This window comes from Schistocerca piceifrons, chromosome 11, assembly GCF_021461385.2.
Source record: "Schistocerca piceifrons isolate TAMUIC-IGC-003096 chromosome 11, iqSchPice1.1, whole genome shotgun sequence".
NCBI classification, from domain to species: domain Eukaryota; kingdom Metazoa; phylum Arthropoda; class Insecta; order Orthoptera; family Acrididae; genus Schistocerca; species Schistocerca piceifrons.
Window position 1 is genome coordinate 96,375,397 of NC_060148.1, and position 20,219 is coordinate 96,395,615.

At 41.5% G+C, this 20,219-nt stretch overlaps 1 protein-coding gene across 1 annotated transcript in view; it reads left to right on the forward strand.

Annotated features, from left to right (window-relative positions):
• The window catches only part of LOC124720314 (beta-1,3-galactosyltransferase 6-like), an 87,259-nt gene extending 67,849 nt beyond the window's left edge, over positions 1 to 19,410 (forward strand). The window contains exon 5 of the mRNA XM_047245619.1: positions 18,698 to 19,410. Coding sequence (XP_047101575.1) covers positions 18,698 to 18,995 — 298 coding nt within the window. The 3' untranslated portion in view covers positions 18,996 to 19,410. The remainder of the gene's footprint in view (positions 1 to 18,697) is intronic.
• Positions 19,411 to 20,219: the final 809 nt, after the last annotated feature.

Below are 20,219 nucleotides of genomic sequence, written 5' to 3' on the forward strand. Positions count from 1 at the left end.
TCGACAGGTTAGTGTTCATCACGAATGTGGTTTTGCAGTCAGTGCAATGTTTACAAATAAGGAGTTGGCAGATGCCCATTTGATGTATGGATTAGCACGGGGCAATAGCCGTGGCGCAGTACGTTTGTATCGAAACAGATTTCCAGAACGAAGGTGTCCCGGCAGGAAGACGTTCGAAGCAATTGGTCGGCATCTTAGGGAGCACGGAACATTCCAGCCTATGACTCGCGACTGGGGTAGACCTAGAACGACGAGGACACCTGCAATGGACGAGGCAATTCATCGTGCAGTTGACGATAACCCTAATGTCAGCGTCAGAGAAGTTGCTGCTGTACAAGGTAACATTGACCACGTCACTGTATGGAGAGTGCTACGGGAGAACCAGTTGTTTCCGTACCGTGTACAGCGTGTGCAGGCACTATCAGCAGCTGATTGGCCTTCACGGATACACTTCTGCGAATGGTTCACCCAACAATGTGTCAATCCTCATTTCAGTGCAAATGTTCTCTTTACGGATGAGGCTTCATTCCACAGTGATCAAATTGTAAATTTTCACAATCAACATGTGTGGGCTAACGAGAATCCGCACGCAATTGTGCAATCACGTCATCAACACAGATTTTCTGTGAACGTTTGGGCAGGCATTGTTGGTGATGTCTCGATTGGGCCTCATGTTCTTCCACCTATGCTCAATGGAGCATGTTATCATGATTTCATACAGGATACTCTACCTGTGCTGCTAGAACGTGTGCCTTTACAAGTACGACACAACATGTGGTTCATGCACGATGAAGCTCCTGCACATTTCAGTCGAAGTGTTCATACGCTTCTCGACAACAGATTTGGTGACCGATGGATTGGTAGAGGCGGACCAATTCCGTGGCCTCCATGCTCTCCTGACCTCAACCCTCTTGACTTTCATTTATGGGGGCATTTGAAAGCTCTTGTCTACGCAACCCTGGTACCAAATGTAGAGACTCTTAGTGCTTGTATTGCGGACGGCTGTGATACAATATGCCATTCTCCAGGGCTGCATCAGCGCATCAGGGATTCCATGCGACGAAGGGTGGATGCACGTATCCTCGCTAATGGAGGAAATTTTGAACATTTCCTGTAACAAAGTGTTTGAAGTCACGCTGGTATGTTCTGTTGCTTGTTTCCATTCCATGATTAATGAGCTCTAACATGGAAAGTAAGCATTTCGGGACACATGTCCACATAACATATTTTCTTTCTTTGTGTGTGAGGAATGTTTCCAGAAAGTTTGGCTGTACCTTTTTGTAACACCCTGTATACATCCCTTCCATATGTTCCTTCTGTCTTCCCTTCTTGTCGTTTGAGCTCATAAGCTAGTTGCCTTTTCTCTAAAGATTTTATAATTTTCCTGAAAGCAGCGTCAGTGTTTTCCATAGACATGCACACTGCTTCTGCTGTGCAAATATTCACTTGTCACTCCTGTTTTGTCACTTTGCGCGTGATGGTCATATAATTCAGGCATCTATATTCCATGCTACCTGTTTCATTTGCCACATTTTTCTGTTTTCTGTTTTCATAACACAGATTTATCTTGTTTGTTAGACGAAGTTTTCTTTTGAGCCTTGCTTTTTTGCTTACAGGATGATTATAATTAAAGTGAAACTTTCAAACTGCTGTAGAAATAGCACCACTGATCAGAATTACATCAAATTGTGACGGGATATTATTGGAGAAGGGGGAAAACGTATGACAGAAGAAAAATATATAGTTACAAAATATACCAGTAGATGGTGCTATAAGCATCGTAACTACAAATGACAAATGACTCATACAACAATGCCTGAGGTGTACTTTTGACATTAAACAAAGTGTACTACTCAGTGTGCATGGGTGTACAGGTGTGATACTGTTAGTTACGTAAGCCCATCCATCAGCAAGGTCATATCACATTGTATGGGAAAAATCGCTTTTTAATTGTCCTGCGGCCAAAAACGGCATAAAAAGCGTTACTCAGACCTGTTTTTAATTGTCCTGAGGCCAAAAATCACATAAAAAGCATCAATCATATTCGTTTTTAATTGTTCTAATGCCAAAAACCACATAAAAAGCACCAATAAAAATCATATTGGATTATTAATTTCCATGTGACTGGCGCAGAACATGGTCAATATGCTGTCCAGCATTTTCTGCAACAAGTTGAAATCGAGAAACAGCACGTTCCACAACTGATCGAAGTGTTTCCGGGGTCACGTTCAGAATGTGTTGCACAATGCGTGACTTCAATGCAGCCAAGCTTGCAATCTGAACACAACATCTTTCAGCTATCCCCACAGCCAGATGTCACACAGATTAAGATCAGGTGATCGGGACGGCCAGGTTGTAGGGAAATGGTGGCGGCTGATAGTTCTAGCATTTCCAAAATGGTGCTTCAGCGGCTACTTAACTGGATTTTCAATGCACGGAGGTGCACCGTCTTGCATAAAAATGATCCCATCCACACATCCATGCTGTTGGAGAGCTGGTTGCGCAAAAGACATTCGTAACACTTACCAGTGACTGTACAGGTAACAGGACCGGAAGCACCTGTCTCTTCGAAAAAATATGGCCCTATTTTAAATGATGCTGTAAACCTTCACCACACAGTGACCTTTTCAGGATGAAGTGGTTCTGGTTGATTTGCATGTGGATTTTCCATTGCCCATATTTGGCAAGTCTGTGTATTGACATATCCTGTCAGATGGAAGTGGGCTTTGTCTGTTCACAAAATCTTCCACGGCCAATCATTGTCCACTTCTGTGCGATCAAGAAATTCCAAAGCAAAGGTCTCTCTTGCTGGCAGGTCAACAGGAAGCAACTCGTGCACACGGGTAATTTTAAATGGATAGCAAAGGGTGTTTTGTATGATTTTACGCACCGTGCTCATGGTTATGTCCAATGTTCGGACAATTATCCGTGCAGTACACATTTGCCCACCCCCGCTCGGCTTCTCCTGCATTGCTGTGGCCACTGCTTCCACTGACTTGGAATAAATTCGTTTCCTCCCTCTACCAGGTTGCGCACCAGAAGAACCCGTATTTTCGAATCATTTTCTTCAGATCCATGGCAGTCATCGGACCAATGCCTTTTTTTCAAACCCTTCAGTGTCAGGAACTTCTTGAGAGCGATATGTGCACTGTCATGATTATTGTAATACAACTTTACAAGCAGAGCACAATCCTGCATTGAGATAGTCATGGCGAACTTTGCAGAAGCAATAGGAGGAAAAGCCGTGTAGCCGGTGTGTTTATAACAAACTTCAGTGGGCCATGCGCATGACAGGTGTTTTCATTTACATATTCTGACACATACAGCGCCACCTATTGATCAATTTTCACAGTATTTTTTCTTCTTCTGCCATACGTTTTCTACCTTCTCCGATAATATTCCGTTGCAGTTTGATGTCATTCTGGCCAGTGGTGTTATTTCTACAGCGTTTTGAAAGTTTAACTTTAATTATAATCACCTGTAGTTCCCCCTCTGCTGCCTGCAACAATTTATTTCTCAGAGCTACTCATTCCTCCCTACTTGTATTCCTTTCCTATTTGAGTTAGTCTTTGTGTAACATTCTCTTGGAAACTATCAACAATGTTTGGATTTCAGCCTAATCGGGTGCCATCTCCTCCATTTCCTGTCCTTTTATAATTTCTTCAGCTTTTCTTTCTATTTGTCTGGCTATCAGTTTGCAAACATGCAAGTCGCACAGATTGCTCGATAGTTTTCACAAATTTTCTGCACGACTTTAACATTGTCAGCAGTATTCGGAGACTTAAAGACTTAGTACAGCACTGTTCTCTGTGCCTATTGCAAGAGTTGAGTGGGAAGGTGTTAAAATGCAGAACTATTACATGTTCAGTAACAATGTAAAAGACTGGAACTATTAGGAATACTTTGACACATTATGATGAAGTTATTTTGATTAACCAGTGACCGTATATTCATTAAATGGCTTTTGTGTTAGGTTATATTTTTATGAGTTGGTTTTTGGCCATTTGTTATTGTGAATACCAAGAAATTTCCAAAAACCCGAATGGTATGTTTCACATATTTTACCACGCAACATGTTTTCATAATAGAAGTAACAATATTTTGAGGCAGAAGAATTAGGGCTACAAGAGAACAACACTGGGTTTCTGAAAGGTTTGCATTCAAAAAATTTAATTTAGGGAATGTGTAGGGATTTGCCAATAAAATGCCCACCCACGTGTTGCCAAGATTGTTTCAAGTATGCAGCAGAAGTTTCATTGGGAAATCCATATACATCCTCTGTGCAGTCCCAGTCTCTCTCCTTGTGATGATTTCCACCTTTTTTGGATCCCTAAAGAAAGACATTTGTGGCCATCAATTTGCTTCAGACAAAGAGGTGCACGCCTCTGTACAAACATCGTCCCGTAGACAGCTGCAAACATTTTCCCATGAGGGCATTCACCAACTTGTCTCACAGTGTATTAACAGTCATGGTGATCACTTTTGAAATAATAAACAGTAGACTTACATTTTCCCATCTGTCTTGTTTTCTTTTGACTGTCCGTCATAAGTATTGCTTAGTTCACCATGGATGCAGCAGTTACAGACTTCTTCACTTGATTATGCAGTATGTGCTGGAAGACAATGATATAGAACAAACTCTACTTTTCTTTAACAAGTATGCTGATATTCTCAGAAATATGTGTCATGTACCCTTCAAACCCGATGTAGGAATCCTCATGTAACAAGTACGCTACTCTTCATCTCGCAGTCGAGAACACTACTAACAAACTCGGATTTGAGAATGTGAATTGACAGTTCAGTATGACAGATTTTAATAAAATTACAGTACAGTGTTTGTTTATCTTTGTCATTGTCCTGTTTGCCTTATTTTACTGTTGGGACAATATGCTACCCCAACATGGGCTGGTGATTCGTGGACTGTACAGATCGTGTGGCCGGCTGCTGTGGCCGAGCGGTTCTATGCGCTTCCGTCCGGAACTGCACTGCTAGGCAAACCTATGTTTCTAGCATTTGTAGACTCAGAAAAAGCTTTTGACAATGTTGACTGGAATATTCTCTTTCAAGTTCTGAAGGTGGCAGGTGTAAAATACAGGGAGCAAAAGGCTATTTAAAATTTGTACTGAAACCAGATGGCAGTTATAAGAGTCGAGGGGCATCAAATGGTATCTGTGGTTGGGAAGAGAGTGAGACAGACTTGTAGCCTCTCTCCGATGTTATTCAATCTGTATATTGAGCAAGCAGTAAAGGAAACAAAAGAAAAATTCAGAGTAGGCATTAAAATCTATGGAGAAGAAATAAAAACTTTGAGGTTCGCCGATGACATTGTAATTCTGTCAGAGACAGCAAAGGACTTGGAAGAGCAGTTGAACGGAATGAACAGTGTCTTGAAAGGAGGATATAAGATGAACATCAACAAAAGCAAATCGACGATGATGGAATGTTGTCGAATTAAGTCGGGTGATGCCGAGGGAATTAGATTAAGAAATGAGACACTTAATGTAGTAAAGGAGTTTTGCTATTTGGGGAGCAAAATAACTGATGATGGTCGAAGTAGAGAGGATATAAAATGTAGACTGGCAACATATGTCACAGGTTTTGACACCCTTTCCCATTTTATATCACTTGAGTTACAATTTTTCTTTGTCCAACTGTTTTGGTTTTTGACAAATGGTTCCACACACTTATGGACTACCTCCTTTCAAAGTGAACACCTCACTTGTCCCGGTACCGAGATGTTTTAACTCCTGTTGTGTTCCATTGTGTTGGATGTGATTTAATTAATGACAATTTAACAAATTGTTTTCTTGGTATCTTTTAGCTGCTTTCCCTTACCTTGTGTAAAACTGTGACAGGCAGCTTAACTTTCCTTGAAAAATGTACGAAAACCTTTGGAATTTATAATCCATGTATTGTCCATCAACATATACGTCATCAACTGGATGACACCAAACTTCTGTCAAAGCATAACATCCAGCATGAAACCTCTAAATAAAAGTCTGGCCAAAGAATTATTTATATTTCATTAACAGTCAAAAATGTATATGCTTTGAGGGCTTGGTACTTCTCCAAAGCAGGCCAATGTTGTCGAGAATTCCAGTATTCATGTCTGGACAGCTACTTCCTTATGCCAAGTTGTCCCATATTGAAGGCATGCATCATCATCCCTTAACATGATTCCCATATGCAAATAAAATAACAGATCACACAATATTTGTGCTCTCCTCTATGACGACACATTTTATTACTTTCCTTCAGTTCTATGGAATTTTATCTAACACTACATATCCCACACCTAGACAATTGATCTCATGGTGTATACAGCTATTTTTCTTAATTTACAAGCTTTTATCATTTTACTATATTTTTGTGTTACCAATAAAATCTTTTGATAAATCTCTCAAATTACTGAGATATTATAAAGTTAACAACACTTACCAAATAGTGAGAATAAGGTGCCTCTTGTTTGAACATTTCATTGTTTCAGGTTAACCAACAATACAGTAGTACTGTTTTAATTCGTGGAATGTGTCTTTACTTCTGCACATAACATTTTCTTAATATGATAAATATTCAAACCTAGATGCCCACTACAATATATCTGTTTTAAAGTGCCTGCACTAGTTTTAATTAATACTGTTTTATCATTATTATATTTGCCCCTTCTTGGTAGTACAATACAGTTGTAATAATGTTTTTTCAAGGCCTAGTTTACAAGAAAGAATTTTGTAAGCATGTTGTTTGTATGAGATTCAGGTTGCCTTACCCATCCATAACAACTTAATTTCATTCATAATAGTTTTAAAGTTTTGTCTTAATAATAGTACAGGCAAACAACATTCAGAGTGCTTAAAAATCTTAAACTTTCCTATGATTACCTCATAACACCTTTTTCTTTTAGACGTCTATCAATTTTATGGTAAAACTCTTCATATCTTTAATAGTTTCCTATTAAAGTACTGTATTTTTCCAATTATAAGACATGGTGTTTTTCCCAAATTCATCATTCAAAAAATACTACTCCTGAGGTCAATGTTTTTATGTTGTGGAACAGATTAATATAGGTGTCATCTTACATTTGCAGATAAAGCTTTGGCAGTTGAGATCATGTGAAGATTTATTTTAAAGCATTCAGAAAGTTTGTGTAGTGTCAAGAAATTGCTGACACTAGAAATTTGATTTAATGGGTCATTATTTAATATATTTAATCCTTTCTTTCACAAGGATTTATTTATTTATTTACTTATTTTTAATTTAATTTTGTTTGAGACGAGTGAACACTGTTGCTGACTATTGTTTGTTAGCCCTGTGACATAGACTGGCCAATGCTGCAGCTGCCATGCAGGCCAAAGATGCTGAGAGGACTAACTCTATAACATTGCATCAAGGTGGTTACCCTATTCTAACCTCCTTGTGCTGCAGATACTGTTCTTTTCAAACAGTTATAGTTAATTGTTTTCCTTTATTGATTGGAGAAAGGTGTCACAAAAGTAATAATATTTGTTAATTACCTCCATTGAGCAAAATGTAATGTCAATTTTTCCAAAATATATTATACATGAACAAACGAAAAAATTTGAATTATTGTAGTAGCAATGAAAAAGATATTGCAACTGACTCTCTGTTTTTGGATTAGCTGCTTCACTGAGGTCCAGTGTGGGCTAGAATTATTGTATGGTAGCAAAACTTGGTAGATATGCTAACGCATTAATGCAGAACTGATGTACACCGAGGAAAAAAAAAAAAAAAATTCCAATTGTGACCACCAGGTGCACAGCTGACACTGTACACTGTTTGTATGATGGTATGAAACCCGTGCTGTCATTCGACAACCCATAATGTGAGTCTGCAGTGTGGCTATTGAGAAGAGAGAGTGTATACTAGTGGTGAAACTGTTTCATGTGAACGGCAGCATTTAAAGTGCTGCATTGAGTATTGCCGACTGAAAATTCTGAGGACTGGCCCGGCCCGATGTCATTAAATGGTTTAAAGAAGATGACAGCGAAATTCGAAAACTTCAGTTAGTGTGGTGTGGCATGTGGAAGAGGAAGGCAGTCTATCCTGGTGGAAGTTCTTGGTGAGGTTGCTGTTGCTGTAACTGACCACATAGTGTGTCCTCTGGGTAGTGCTAGTGTTGTCCATCACATGGTCAACAGTACAGGAAGTTTCTGTGGTCTATTTTACACTGGCACCAATGCAAGATCTAGACAGTGCAACAGCTGAAATCTCGTGATCCGCAACAATGTTCTGTACTTGCTGTTCGGTTTCTGGCGTAGATCAAAGTTTATGACATGTGGCTGGGCAATATTCTGTGGAATGATGAGAGACATTTTACACTACAGGGTGCAGGGAATACACAGTTCAGCCAGATTTGGGTTACCATTAAGCTACGTGTTGTGCATAAAGAGCCATTGCATTCACCATACGAGGGGGGACCCAACAGTAACCGGAATCGTAATGCTGCACATCATGTACGTATAGTAGCAGGTTGCACCGACAGTGGGTTGTAGTAGGAGCTCTGATGAGTCATTCTGCCTCGCAGCGTCACCCAACAGTGAGAATTGTGGTTTCTTTGGCAGTTCTTTGAGTGTGCGTGCAGACGTGACACGAGGAAGTGGCTAGTTTTTACGAATGACGTGCGGCAGTGAAGTTTTGTTTCTTGCTCGGCAAGAACGCAGCATAAACTGTTGCGATGGTTCAGACAGCCTACAAAGACCGTGCTCTTAGTAAAACGCAAGTGTACAAATGGTTTTCTCGGTTTAAAAAGGGAGAAATGGTGGTTGAAGATGAGAGCCCCAGCCCCGTTCCGGTCGACCTTCATCAGCTCGAAGCGAAGACAACATCGACAAAATCTGTGATCTCATCAGTGAAGATCGACGCAGGACAATCGAACAACTCGAGAACTTGTCCGGGTTGTCCTGGAACTCAATTCAGCGTATCTTGACCGTCGATTTGGGGATGCGAAGAGTGACAGCAAAATTTGTGCCGAAGTTTCTTACCGGAGATCAAAGGGATCGTCGCGTTCGATCCTGTCTTAAAATGAAGGACGTGTTCAAAGATGATACACATTTTTTCAACAAAATGATTACAGGTGATGAGTCATGGTGCTATGGGTACGATCCAGAAAGTAAACAACAGTCATCCTTGCTCACCTCGACCAAAAAAAAGCTCGACAAGTTAAAGCGAATGTGAAAACTATGGTGATCTGTTTTTTGACATCAAAGGGATCGTACACTCTGAATTTGTCCCTGAAAACCAGACAGTAAATCAAAAACTCTATTTGGAGGTTATGAAATGGCTTCGTAGAAATTTGTCGCAAAAACGTCCGGCTTTGTGGGATTCTGGCGTGTGGTTCCTGCATCACGACAACGCTCCCGCGCACACGGCTCTCAGCGTTCGCCAGTTTTTGGCCTCAAAGAAGACGACTACCTTGACCCACGTGCCCTATTTGCCGGATTTACCACCCACAGACTTCTTCCTATTCCCGAGGATGAAAAGAGACTTGAGAGGGAAGCATTTTGCGGATGTGGAAGATGTAAAACGCAATGTCATGAAATGCTAGCAAGTATCAAAGAGAACGAATTTAAAAGGTGCTTCAAACACGGGAATGAACATTTGGACGAGTGTATTAATGCTAGTGGAGAGTACTTCGAAGGAGATTAAGGTTGTATTTGAAAACAATAAAGTATATGCTTTGTAGAAACAAATTCCGATTATTTTTGGTTCCCCCATCGTATGTGATTCTGTGGTGTGGATTCACAAGTACCTTTATTCTCGGTCCTTTCTTCCTTGAAGAGAACACACCCGTAGGACCTCTCAGGTGTACCATGGCTCTGCACGAGACCTCGTTTTACAACATGTAATTCCTGCTTTGGAAGAGCACAACTGTGTAGAAACCACTGCTTTCATCCAAGATGGGCAACACCTCATGTTACTCACCCAGAGAAAGGTGCAACCTTCCACAAACGTGTTATCTGCAGAGGTGTCCCAGATGCAAGGGCTGCAAGACCACATAATATGAAGCCGTGTGACCTCTGGGGCTGTCTAAAAAAACGCATTTACCGTTTACACATTTGGTCTCTATCTGATCTGAAGGCCAGTATGCAGGAACATGGTGCACTGATTGCCCGGAACTGCTGCAACCAACTGTTGATTAAGTTGTTTTGCAGATGCAACATCTAGTTGACATGTTCAGTGCTCATATTGAACAGATTATGTAAGCTGCTGTTAGTAATAAAATCAACGTTATGCCTTTCTCACTTGTTTGACCTGTTCTGCCCACGTCCCGTTCCTAATCCATTACGTATAGACACTTTTCTGTATGTCTTTCTTGCATTCGCAGCACCAGATTTGCACCTGGTGGCCAGAATTGGAACTAGCTTTTTTTCAGTGTAAATTGGTTCTGCAGTAATGCACTAGAGTAGTTACCAGATTTTGCTGCCATATGATAATTGCAGCCAACATTGAACCTCTGTGAGTAGTTGCACTTTAATTATGACCACCCAGTATTTCCACTGTTTACCAATATCACACACCTCTTTCCTCAGACATAGTTCTTCTATTTCACCACTATTTCACTTTCTCAACAGAGTTGCTGTCCATATATGTACACTACTGGTCATTAAAATTGCTATACCAAGAAGAAATGCAGATAATAAACGGGTATTCATTGGACAAATATATTATACTAGAAGTGACATGTGATTACATTTTCATGCAGTTTGGGTGCATAGATCCTGAGAAGTGTGTACCCAGAACAACCACCTCTGGCCATAATATCGGCCTTGATACACCTGGGCATTGAGTCAAACAGAGCTCGGATGGCGTGTACAGGTACAGCTGACCATGCAGCTTCAACACGATACCACAGTTCATCGAGAGTAGAGACTGGCGTATTGTGACGAACCAGTTGCTCGGCCACCATTGACCAGACATTTTCAGTTGGTGAGAGATCTAGAGAATGTGCAGCAGTCAAACATTTTCTGTATCCAGAAAGGCCCCTACAGGACCTGCAACATGCAGTCGTGCATTATCCTGCTGAAATGTAGGGTTTCGCAGGGATCGAATGAAGGGTAGAGCCACGAGTCGTAACACGTCCGAAATTTTAAATCCACTGTTCAAAGTGCCGTCAATGCGAACAAGAGGTGATCGAGACGTGTAACGAGTGGCACCCTGTACCATCACGCCGGGTGATATGCCAGTATGGTGATGACGAATACACGCTTCCAATGTGCGTTCACCGCGATGTCACCAAACACAGGTGCGACTATCGTGATGCTATAAACAGAACCTGGATTCATCCGAAAAAATGATGTTTTGCTATTCGTGCACCCAAGTTCGTCATCGAGTACACCATCACAAGTGCTGCTGTCTGTGATGCAGCGTTAAGGGTTACCGCAGCCACGGTCTCCGAACTGATAGTCCGTGCTGCTGCAAACGTTGTCGAACTGTTGGTGCAGATGGTTGTCGTCTTGCAAACGTCCCCATCTGTTGACTCAGGGATCGAGACGTGGCTGCACAATCCGTTACAGCCGTGTGGATAAGATGCCTGTCATCTCGACTGCTAGTGATACAAGGCCGTTGGTATCCAGCACAGCGTTCCGTATTACCGTCCTGAACCCACCGATTTTCTGCTAACAGTCATTGGATCTCGACCGACGCGAGCAGCAATGTCGTGATACGATAAACCGCAATCGCGATACGCTACAATCCGACCTTTATCAAAGTCAGAAACGTGATGGTACGCATTTCTCCTCCTTACACAAGGCATCACAACAACATTTCACCAGGCAATGCCGGTCAACTGCTGTTTGTGCATGAGAAATCGGTTGGAAACTTTCCTCATGTCAGCACGCTGTAGGTGTCGCCATCGTGTGAATGCTCTGAAAAGCTAATCATGTGCATATCACAGTATCTTCTTCCTGTCGGTTAAATTTCGCGTTTGTAGCACGTCATCTTCATGTTGTAGCAATTTTAATGGCCATTAGTGTATATACTGTCAACTTGCCTAGGCTCTGAAGATGTACCACTAAGTGTCTATGGCTGGAGATCTTGTCTGGCAATACAGAAAATCTGTTTATGGGCCACTGCACACAGTGGCACATAAAATTCTGAGAACAATGGCAGATAATTGAATATCATAAATTTCATATACTTGAAATGATTTATACAGCACAAGCCGGTAAACTTCTTAGGGGTTGTCATTGTTATCTGTTCTATATGTAATTGGTGTTGGGAGTGACATTTCGTGTCCATGATGGGAACACATCATGGTTTAATTAATATGTTTACAACCAGTGTAAAGATTCTGTGTGAATCATGCTTGTATGAATGTGTAAGGGTGGATATGTATGTGAATTTATGGCATATTATGTATCAAAGGCTGGCTGATCAGAGCATGCCAGAAGGCCACAATTAGTAGAAATTGACACAGAAAGAAATGTATACCTCGTGACAGGACTCCTCTTGTAAAGCTTAGTACACACTGATTCATTCTTGAGACTCAGTGCCCCAATTCTTTGTGGCAGACTAATTTGCCCTGCCATGCATAGAATTGTGTTCACTCTACTTCGCTGCTGAAAAAAAATCATCTTTACGTAAACAAATTAAAGATGCATCCCTTGCTGAAGCAGTTATTTTGGAAATATTTTACTTTTTGCATAAAATATTAAGAACCCCCTATGTATCATAGCTAACACTTGGTTTAAGAATCATGATAGAAGGTTGTATACATGGAAGAACCCTGGAGATACTAAAAGGTATCAGATAGATTATATAATGGTAAGACAGAGATTTAGGAACCAGGTTTTAAATTGTAAGACATTTCCAGGGGCAGATGTGGACTCTGACCACAATCTATTGGTTATGACCTGTAGATTAAAACTGAAGAAACTGCAAAAAGGTGGGAATTTAAGGAGATGGGACCTGGATAAACTGAAAGAACCAGAGGTTGTACAGAGTTTCAGGGAGAGCATAAGGGAACAATTGAAAGGAATGGGGGAAAGAAATACAGTAGAAGAAGAATGGATAGCTCTGAGGGATGAAGTAGTGAAGGCAGCAGACGATCAAGTAGGTAAAAAGAAGAGGGTTAGTAGAAATCGTTGGGTAACAGAAGAAATATTGAATTTAATTGATGAAAGGAGAAAATATAAAAATGCAGTAAATGAAGCAGGCAAAAAGGAATACAAACGTCTAAAAAATGAGATCGACAGGAAGTGCAAAATGGCTAAGCAGGGATCGCTAGAGGACAAATGTAAGGATGTAGAGGCTTATCTCACTAGGGGTAAGATAGATACTGCCTACAGGAAAATTAGAGAGACCTTTGGAGATAAGAGAACCACATGTATGAACACAAGAGCTCAGATGGAAACCCAGTTCTAAGCAAAGAAGGGAAAGCAGAAAGGTGGAAGGAGTATATAGAGGGTCTATACAAGGGTGATGTACTTGAGGACAATATTATGGAAATGGAAGAGGATGTAGATGAAGATGAAATGGGAGATACGATACTGCGTGAAGAGTTTGACAGAGCACTGAAGGACCTGAGTCGAAACAAGGCCCCCGGAGTAGACAACATTCCGTTGGAACTACTGACGGCCTTGGGAGAGCCAGTCCTGACAAAACTCTACCATCTGGTGAGCAAGATGTATGAAACAGGCGAAATACCCTCAGACTTCAAGAAGAATATAATAATTCCAATCCCAAAGAAAGCAGATGTTGACAGATGTGAAAATTACCGAACAATCAGTTTAATAAGCCACAGCTGCAAAGTACTAACACGAATTCTTTACAGATGAATGGAAAAACTAGTAGAAGCCGACCTCGGGGAAGATCAGTTTGGATTCCGTAGAAATACTGGAACACGTGAGGCAATACTGACCTTACGACTTATCTTAGAAGAAAGATTAAGGAAAGGCAAAACTACGTTTCTAGCATTTGTAGACTTAGAGAAAGCTTTTGACAATGTTGACTGGAATACTCTCTTTCAAATTCTAAAGGTGGCAGGGGTAAAATACAGGAGCGAAAGGCTATTTACAACTTGTACAGAAACCAGATGGCAGTTATAAGAGTTGAGGGACATGAAAGGGAAGCAGTGGTTGGGAAGGGAGTAAGACAGGGTTGTAGCCTCTCCCCGATGTTATTCAATCTCTATATTGAGCAAGCAGTAAAGGAAACAAAAGAAAAATTTGGAGTAGGTATTAAAATCCATGGAGAAGAAATAAAAACTTTGAGGTTCGCCGATGACATTGTAATTCTGTCAGAGACAGCAAAGGACTTGGAAGAACAGTTGAACGGAATGGATGGTGTTTTGAAGGGAGGATATAAGATGAACATCAACAAAAGCAAAACGAGGATAATGGAATGTAGTCGAGTTAAGTCGGGTGATGCTGAGGGTATTAGATTAGGAAATGAGACACTTAAAGTAGTAAAGGAGTTTTGCTATTTGGGGAGCAAAATAACTGATGATGGACGAAGTAGAGAGGATATAAAGTGTAGACTGGCAATGGCAAGGAAAGCGTTTCTGAAGAAGAGAAATTTGTTAACATCGAGTATAGATTTAAGTGTCAGGAAGTTATTTCTGAAAGTATTTGTATGGAGTGTAGCCATGTATGGAAGTGAAACATGGACGGTAAATAGTTTGGACAAGAAGAGAATAGAAGCTTTTGAAATGTGGTGCTACAGAAGAATGCTGAAGATTGCATGGGTAGATCACATAAGTAATGAGGAAGTATTGAATAGGATTGGGGAGAAGAGAAGTTTGTGGCACAACTTGACCAGAAGAAGGGATCGGTTGGTAGGACATGTTCTGAGGCATCAAGGGATCACCAATTTAGTATTGGAGGGCAGCGTGGAGGGTAAAAATCATAGGGGGAGACAAAGAGATGAATACACTAAGCAGGTTCAGAAGGATGTAGGTTGCAGTAGGTACTGGGAGATGAAGAAGCTTGCACAGGATAGAGTAGCGTGGAGAGCTGCATCAAACCAGTCTCAGGACTGAAGACCACAACAACAACAACATGTATTTGTTCTCAAATGATTGCTTACAATACTTGGAAGTTAAATAACTCACTGTTCATTGTTTGAAGAATGTTAAGTAAATTGTGCATATTGTGGTTGCAACTGAGAGGGAAGCAGAAATGGACAGTCTGAAATTGTCTTCTTTTTTAGGGTTTCGCACCTCAGTCGGTAAAAATGAAGCCATTAATAGGATCGCTTTGTTAATCTGTCTGTCTGTCAAAAACCCTTAGTCTCAGGAAGAGTTGGACTTACCACATTGAAATTTATGCAACATAAATGTGGTCTCTTATCAGTGTAAAACATTGAAGCTCCTAAGTCAATGCAATCAAAAGATACCACCAGTTATTTCATATTTTAATACTCTCATATTCACTTATCAAGCCCTGTAGAGTACTTCCCGTAGGCCTAGATTCATGAAATGTGGCAAAAAGGAAGGTTTCACACTACAAGCAAAGGAAAAAATCTGAAAACTATAAATTAATAATCATATCATACAAAAGTTTCTAAGTCAATGCAGTCTGAAGGTGTGGCCATCTATGTCACATATTTTGATACTCACGAACCCACTCGTGAAAACCTGTAGGGGGCAATGAAATTTGGCAAAAAGAAGAATTTCACAGTACAACCAAAGGCAAATACCTGGAAACTGTATCACATGAGAAATTTTAAAAAAAAAATCTGGCTCTGTCTGTTGATCCATCTGCTAAGAACACTTTTTCTCGGGAATTGGTAGCTGTATCAAGTTGAAATTTATGTCACATAACAAGTTCTATAGGCCCTTGGCCATCTAATAAATGTAAGCTTTTAAATTAGTGCAACCAAAAGCTACAGCCATTTATGTAACATATTTTGATACTTACAAACCCACTCCTCAAAACCTATAGGGTACTTCCTGTTGGCAAGAAGAAAGATATTACATTACAAGCAAAGGAAAAAGCCCTAAAATTGTTAATTTTTAATTGTATGATGGAAAAAATATTTATTTTGTCATTTGTTATCCGATGTAAAACTTGAAATTAAAACAATCAGTAGTTCTTCATTCCGGCGGACTAGTTTACAATGGTAAAAATCAAACATCAGGTTGATATTACTCTTTTAGGAATTTATACATTATCAGAAATCCAGGAGTGATTACTGCATGTAGATACGGTGTTTCAAGTTGTATGTGAAACAGATATTTGCAAAATAGTCTGATGCCTCATGTCTGACTTTTGCCATTGCAACCCAGTCAGCCTGAATGCAGAACTGCTGTTCGTTATTTTTGTGGCGGCGTTCGTAGCGACAAACAATTCGCTGTAGAAACGGCTTACGAAGTCACCGCCACACTTTTAATAGCGGGCCGACCGGTCCGCTGGAACAGTAAACAGAAAGATGAAAACCCAAACACTCTGATTAAATAAAAGTCGGTACTCATCTTTATTAACGAAGGTACAGAAACACAGTAGTGAACTCCGTGTCTACAGAAATCTGTCTAGTTCGAGTCGGAGCGGCTAGGTCAGCGTCAGCTGACGACAAACAACAACTCTGCTGCGATGAACACACAACTGACTAGCAAGTACACAATTCGGTGGCGAGTATCCAACTGAGCGGCGAATACAGAACTGTCCTAGCGCTCGCGACTCCAGCGCTTAAGAAACCAGAAGCCAGCGGTGGCGCGCGCAGACTTGCGGCGATTTCCTGTCTCGCTGGCGCTCCTTATGCGGACGGCGTCCGGACTTTGATGCTGCCAACCTTTTGGCAGCGGGCTCGGGTGGCATTACTGGCTAGGATATAACAGTTATAATAATGGTTGCCTGCCTCCTGCTTTATTTTGTGTCACATTTATATTATTGAAATTAAAACATTCTCAGAAATCTGTGAATCACTGGGATTGGTGTCTTGCCAGTACCAATGTCGATAACAGGCAAAAATGGCCAAGATTCTTGATTCCCAGAATCGAGGAATTATCTACGGGACGTACGTAAAATTCAGGAACACTTACATTCATTTATTTATTGTACAAGAACCAAACATTGTACAGATATCATACATGTGTCATTTTGAAGAGAAACCCTGAAAAGTTTTTTTCACGTATATCGCCACAGTGTAGTTTGGTGATTTGCCAATAGTCAGCACTAGTTGCAAACATAGCGAGTTCATGTGCGGAGTGAGCTGTTTCACGAAATGGCCTCTCCGGTCACCAGATCTCACTCTGTGTGACTTTTTTATGTGGGTACACATTAAAGGTCTGCCTCTACCACGTGATGTAGCAGAGCTCCGGGGAATACGAGAAGTGACTGCCACAGTCAATGGTGCCATGCTGAGATGCGTGTGGCAAGAATTTGATTACTGTATTGCCGTCTGCCAGGTCAGTTGTGGTTCTTAAAAAAAAAAAAACTTTCAGAGTTTCTCTTCAAAATGCAATGTGTATGACATCTGTACAATCTACATCTACATTTATACTCTGCAAGCCACACAACGGTGCGTAGTGGAGGGCACTTTACGTGTCACTGTCATTACCTCCCTTTCCTGTTCCAGTCGCGTACGGTTCGTGGGAAGAACGACTGCCAGAAAGCCTCCGTGCACACTCGAATCTCTCTAATTTTACATTCGTGATCTCCTCGGGAGGTATAAGTAGGGGGAACCAATATATTCGATACCTCATCCAGAAACACACCCTCTCGAAACCTGGACAGCAAGCTACACGGTGATGCAGAGCGCCTCTCTTGCAGAATCTGCCACTCGAGTTTGCTAAACATCTCCGTAACTCTATCATGCTTACCAAATAACCCTGTGACGAAACGCGCCGCTCTTCTTTGGATCTTCTCTATCTCCTCTGCAAACCATCCCACACGGATGAGCAATACTCAAGTATAGGTTGAACGAGTGTTTTGTAAGCCATCTACTTTGTTGATGGACTACATTTTCTAAGGACTCTCCCAATGAATCTCAACCTGGCACTTGCCTTACCAACAATTAATTTTATATGATCATTCCACTTCAAATCGTTCTGCACGCATACTCCCAGATATTTTACAGAAGTAACCGCTACCAGTGTTTGTTCCGCTATCATATAATCATACAATAAAGGATCCTTGTTTCTATGTATCTGCAATACATTACATTTGTCTGTGTTAAGGGTCAGTTGCCACTCCCTGCACCAAGTACCTATCTGCTGCAGACCTTCCTGCATTTCACTGCAGTTTTCTAATGCTGCAACTTCTCTGTATACCACAGCATCATCCGCGAAAACTGCACGGAACTTCCGACACTATCTACCAGGTCAATGTTTAGTTCTTGTGCAACAAATAATGGAAAGTGTTCCCGGACTTTATATACACTCTGTATTTACATAAGTAAGTCTGTACAGAACCCTCAGTGCGCGAGTCCTAATTGCACTTGGCCAATTTTTCTAAATGTGTCCCCCAGCCATCTGTAGAAGTGTTTTGAAATTATCTGTAGTTATCTGATATCAGTTTTGGTATGCCATTCCATCCTCTACCTTTAAGGTATCGAGAAGATTGTGGCCACATCTGTTTCATTCCTTAAGCTCACGAATCCACTGATGTGCTACTTTTTGGACGGGGCACTTTACATTATAGAGAGATGCGCACGAAATGTAGCTTAATTTCAAACTGGCCAGACAAATAATATCCCAATACGTTTACATTACCCATTTGCGATTACCGAAATGTGTCGGCAGGCTGTTCTACAACGAGGACGTGTCGGTGGGGACGTGGCTGGCCCCCCTGAAGGACGTGCGGCGCGTGCACGACCCGCGGTTCGACACGGAGTACAAGTCCCGGGGCTGCCACAACAGCTACCTGGTGACGCACAAGAAGAGCGCCGCGGAGATGGCGGCCATGTGGGAGCAGTTGCGCTGGGGCTCGGACCGGCTGTGCCCCGGGGGGCAGGAGACGCGCCTGCGGCTGTCCTACCGCTACGACTGGCTGGCACCGCCCTCGCTCTGCTGCCGTCGGCACGACCCCTCCATCCCGTGAGGCCCAGTGTCGGCACTGCATCACTGTTCCCCTCTTCTCCTCCGTCATCTTCGTATTCCCCCTTATTGTTCGACAGTTTTTGTGCAGAATTTCCTATTCTGCTTACTACTGAAAACTTGGTACTGTCGTGTGATCTCGCTGTTCAGATATCTGGGTTCACACCCGAATTACTGTAGTCACATTCCACAGTGTTTCCAACAGCTTCCCTAATTGTCTTTGTCACGTGTGGTATGCAGATTTCATCACTCACTGTTCAGAATGGGACTCTGCACACTATCCTAACAAATGTTTCCAGGCACCCTGAAGAATGAGAAAGTCTTGTAAAATTCTAAAGCTGAACAAAAGGCTGTGTCAAACTGCTGAAAGGAAAACTTCTTATAAGAACATCGACATCTACATATATACCGGGTGATCAAAAAATCAGTATAAATTTGAAAACTGATTAAGTCACGGAATAATGTAGATAGAGAGGTACAAATTGACACACACACTTGGAATGACATGGGGTTTTATTACAACCAAAAAATACAAAAGTTCAAAAAATGTCCGACAGATGGCACTTCATCTGATCAGAACAGCAATAATTGGCATAACAAAGTAAGACAAAGCAAAGATGATGTTCTTTACAGGAAATGCTCAATATGTCCACCATCATTCCTCGACACTAGCTGTAGTCGAGGAATAATGTTGCGAACAGCACTGTAAAGCATGTCCGGAGTTATGGTGAGTCATTGGCGTCGGATGTTGTCTTTCAGCATCCCTAGAGATGTCGGTCGATCATGATACACTTGTGACTTCAGGTAACCCCAAAGTTAATAATCACACGGACTGAGGTATGGGGACCTGGGAGGCCGAGCACGACGAAAGTGGCGGCTGAGCACATGATCGTCACTAAACGACGTTAACAAGAGATCTTTCACACGTCTAGCAATATGGGTTGGAGCGGCATCCTGCATAAATACCGTACGTTCCAGCAGGTGTTTATCAGCCAGGCTGGGGATGATGCGATTCTGTAACATATCGGCGTACCTCTCAACCATCATGGTAGCAGTCACTGACGTTTTGCTGTCCAGTGCCATCTGTCGGACATTTTGTGAACTTTTTTTTCCCCCTAATAAAACCCCATGTCATTTCATGCATGTGTGTCAATTTTTACCTCTCTATCTACATTATTCTGTGGTTTATTAAGTTTTCAAATTTATACTGACTTTTTGATCACCCGGT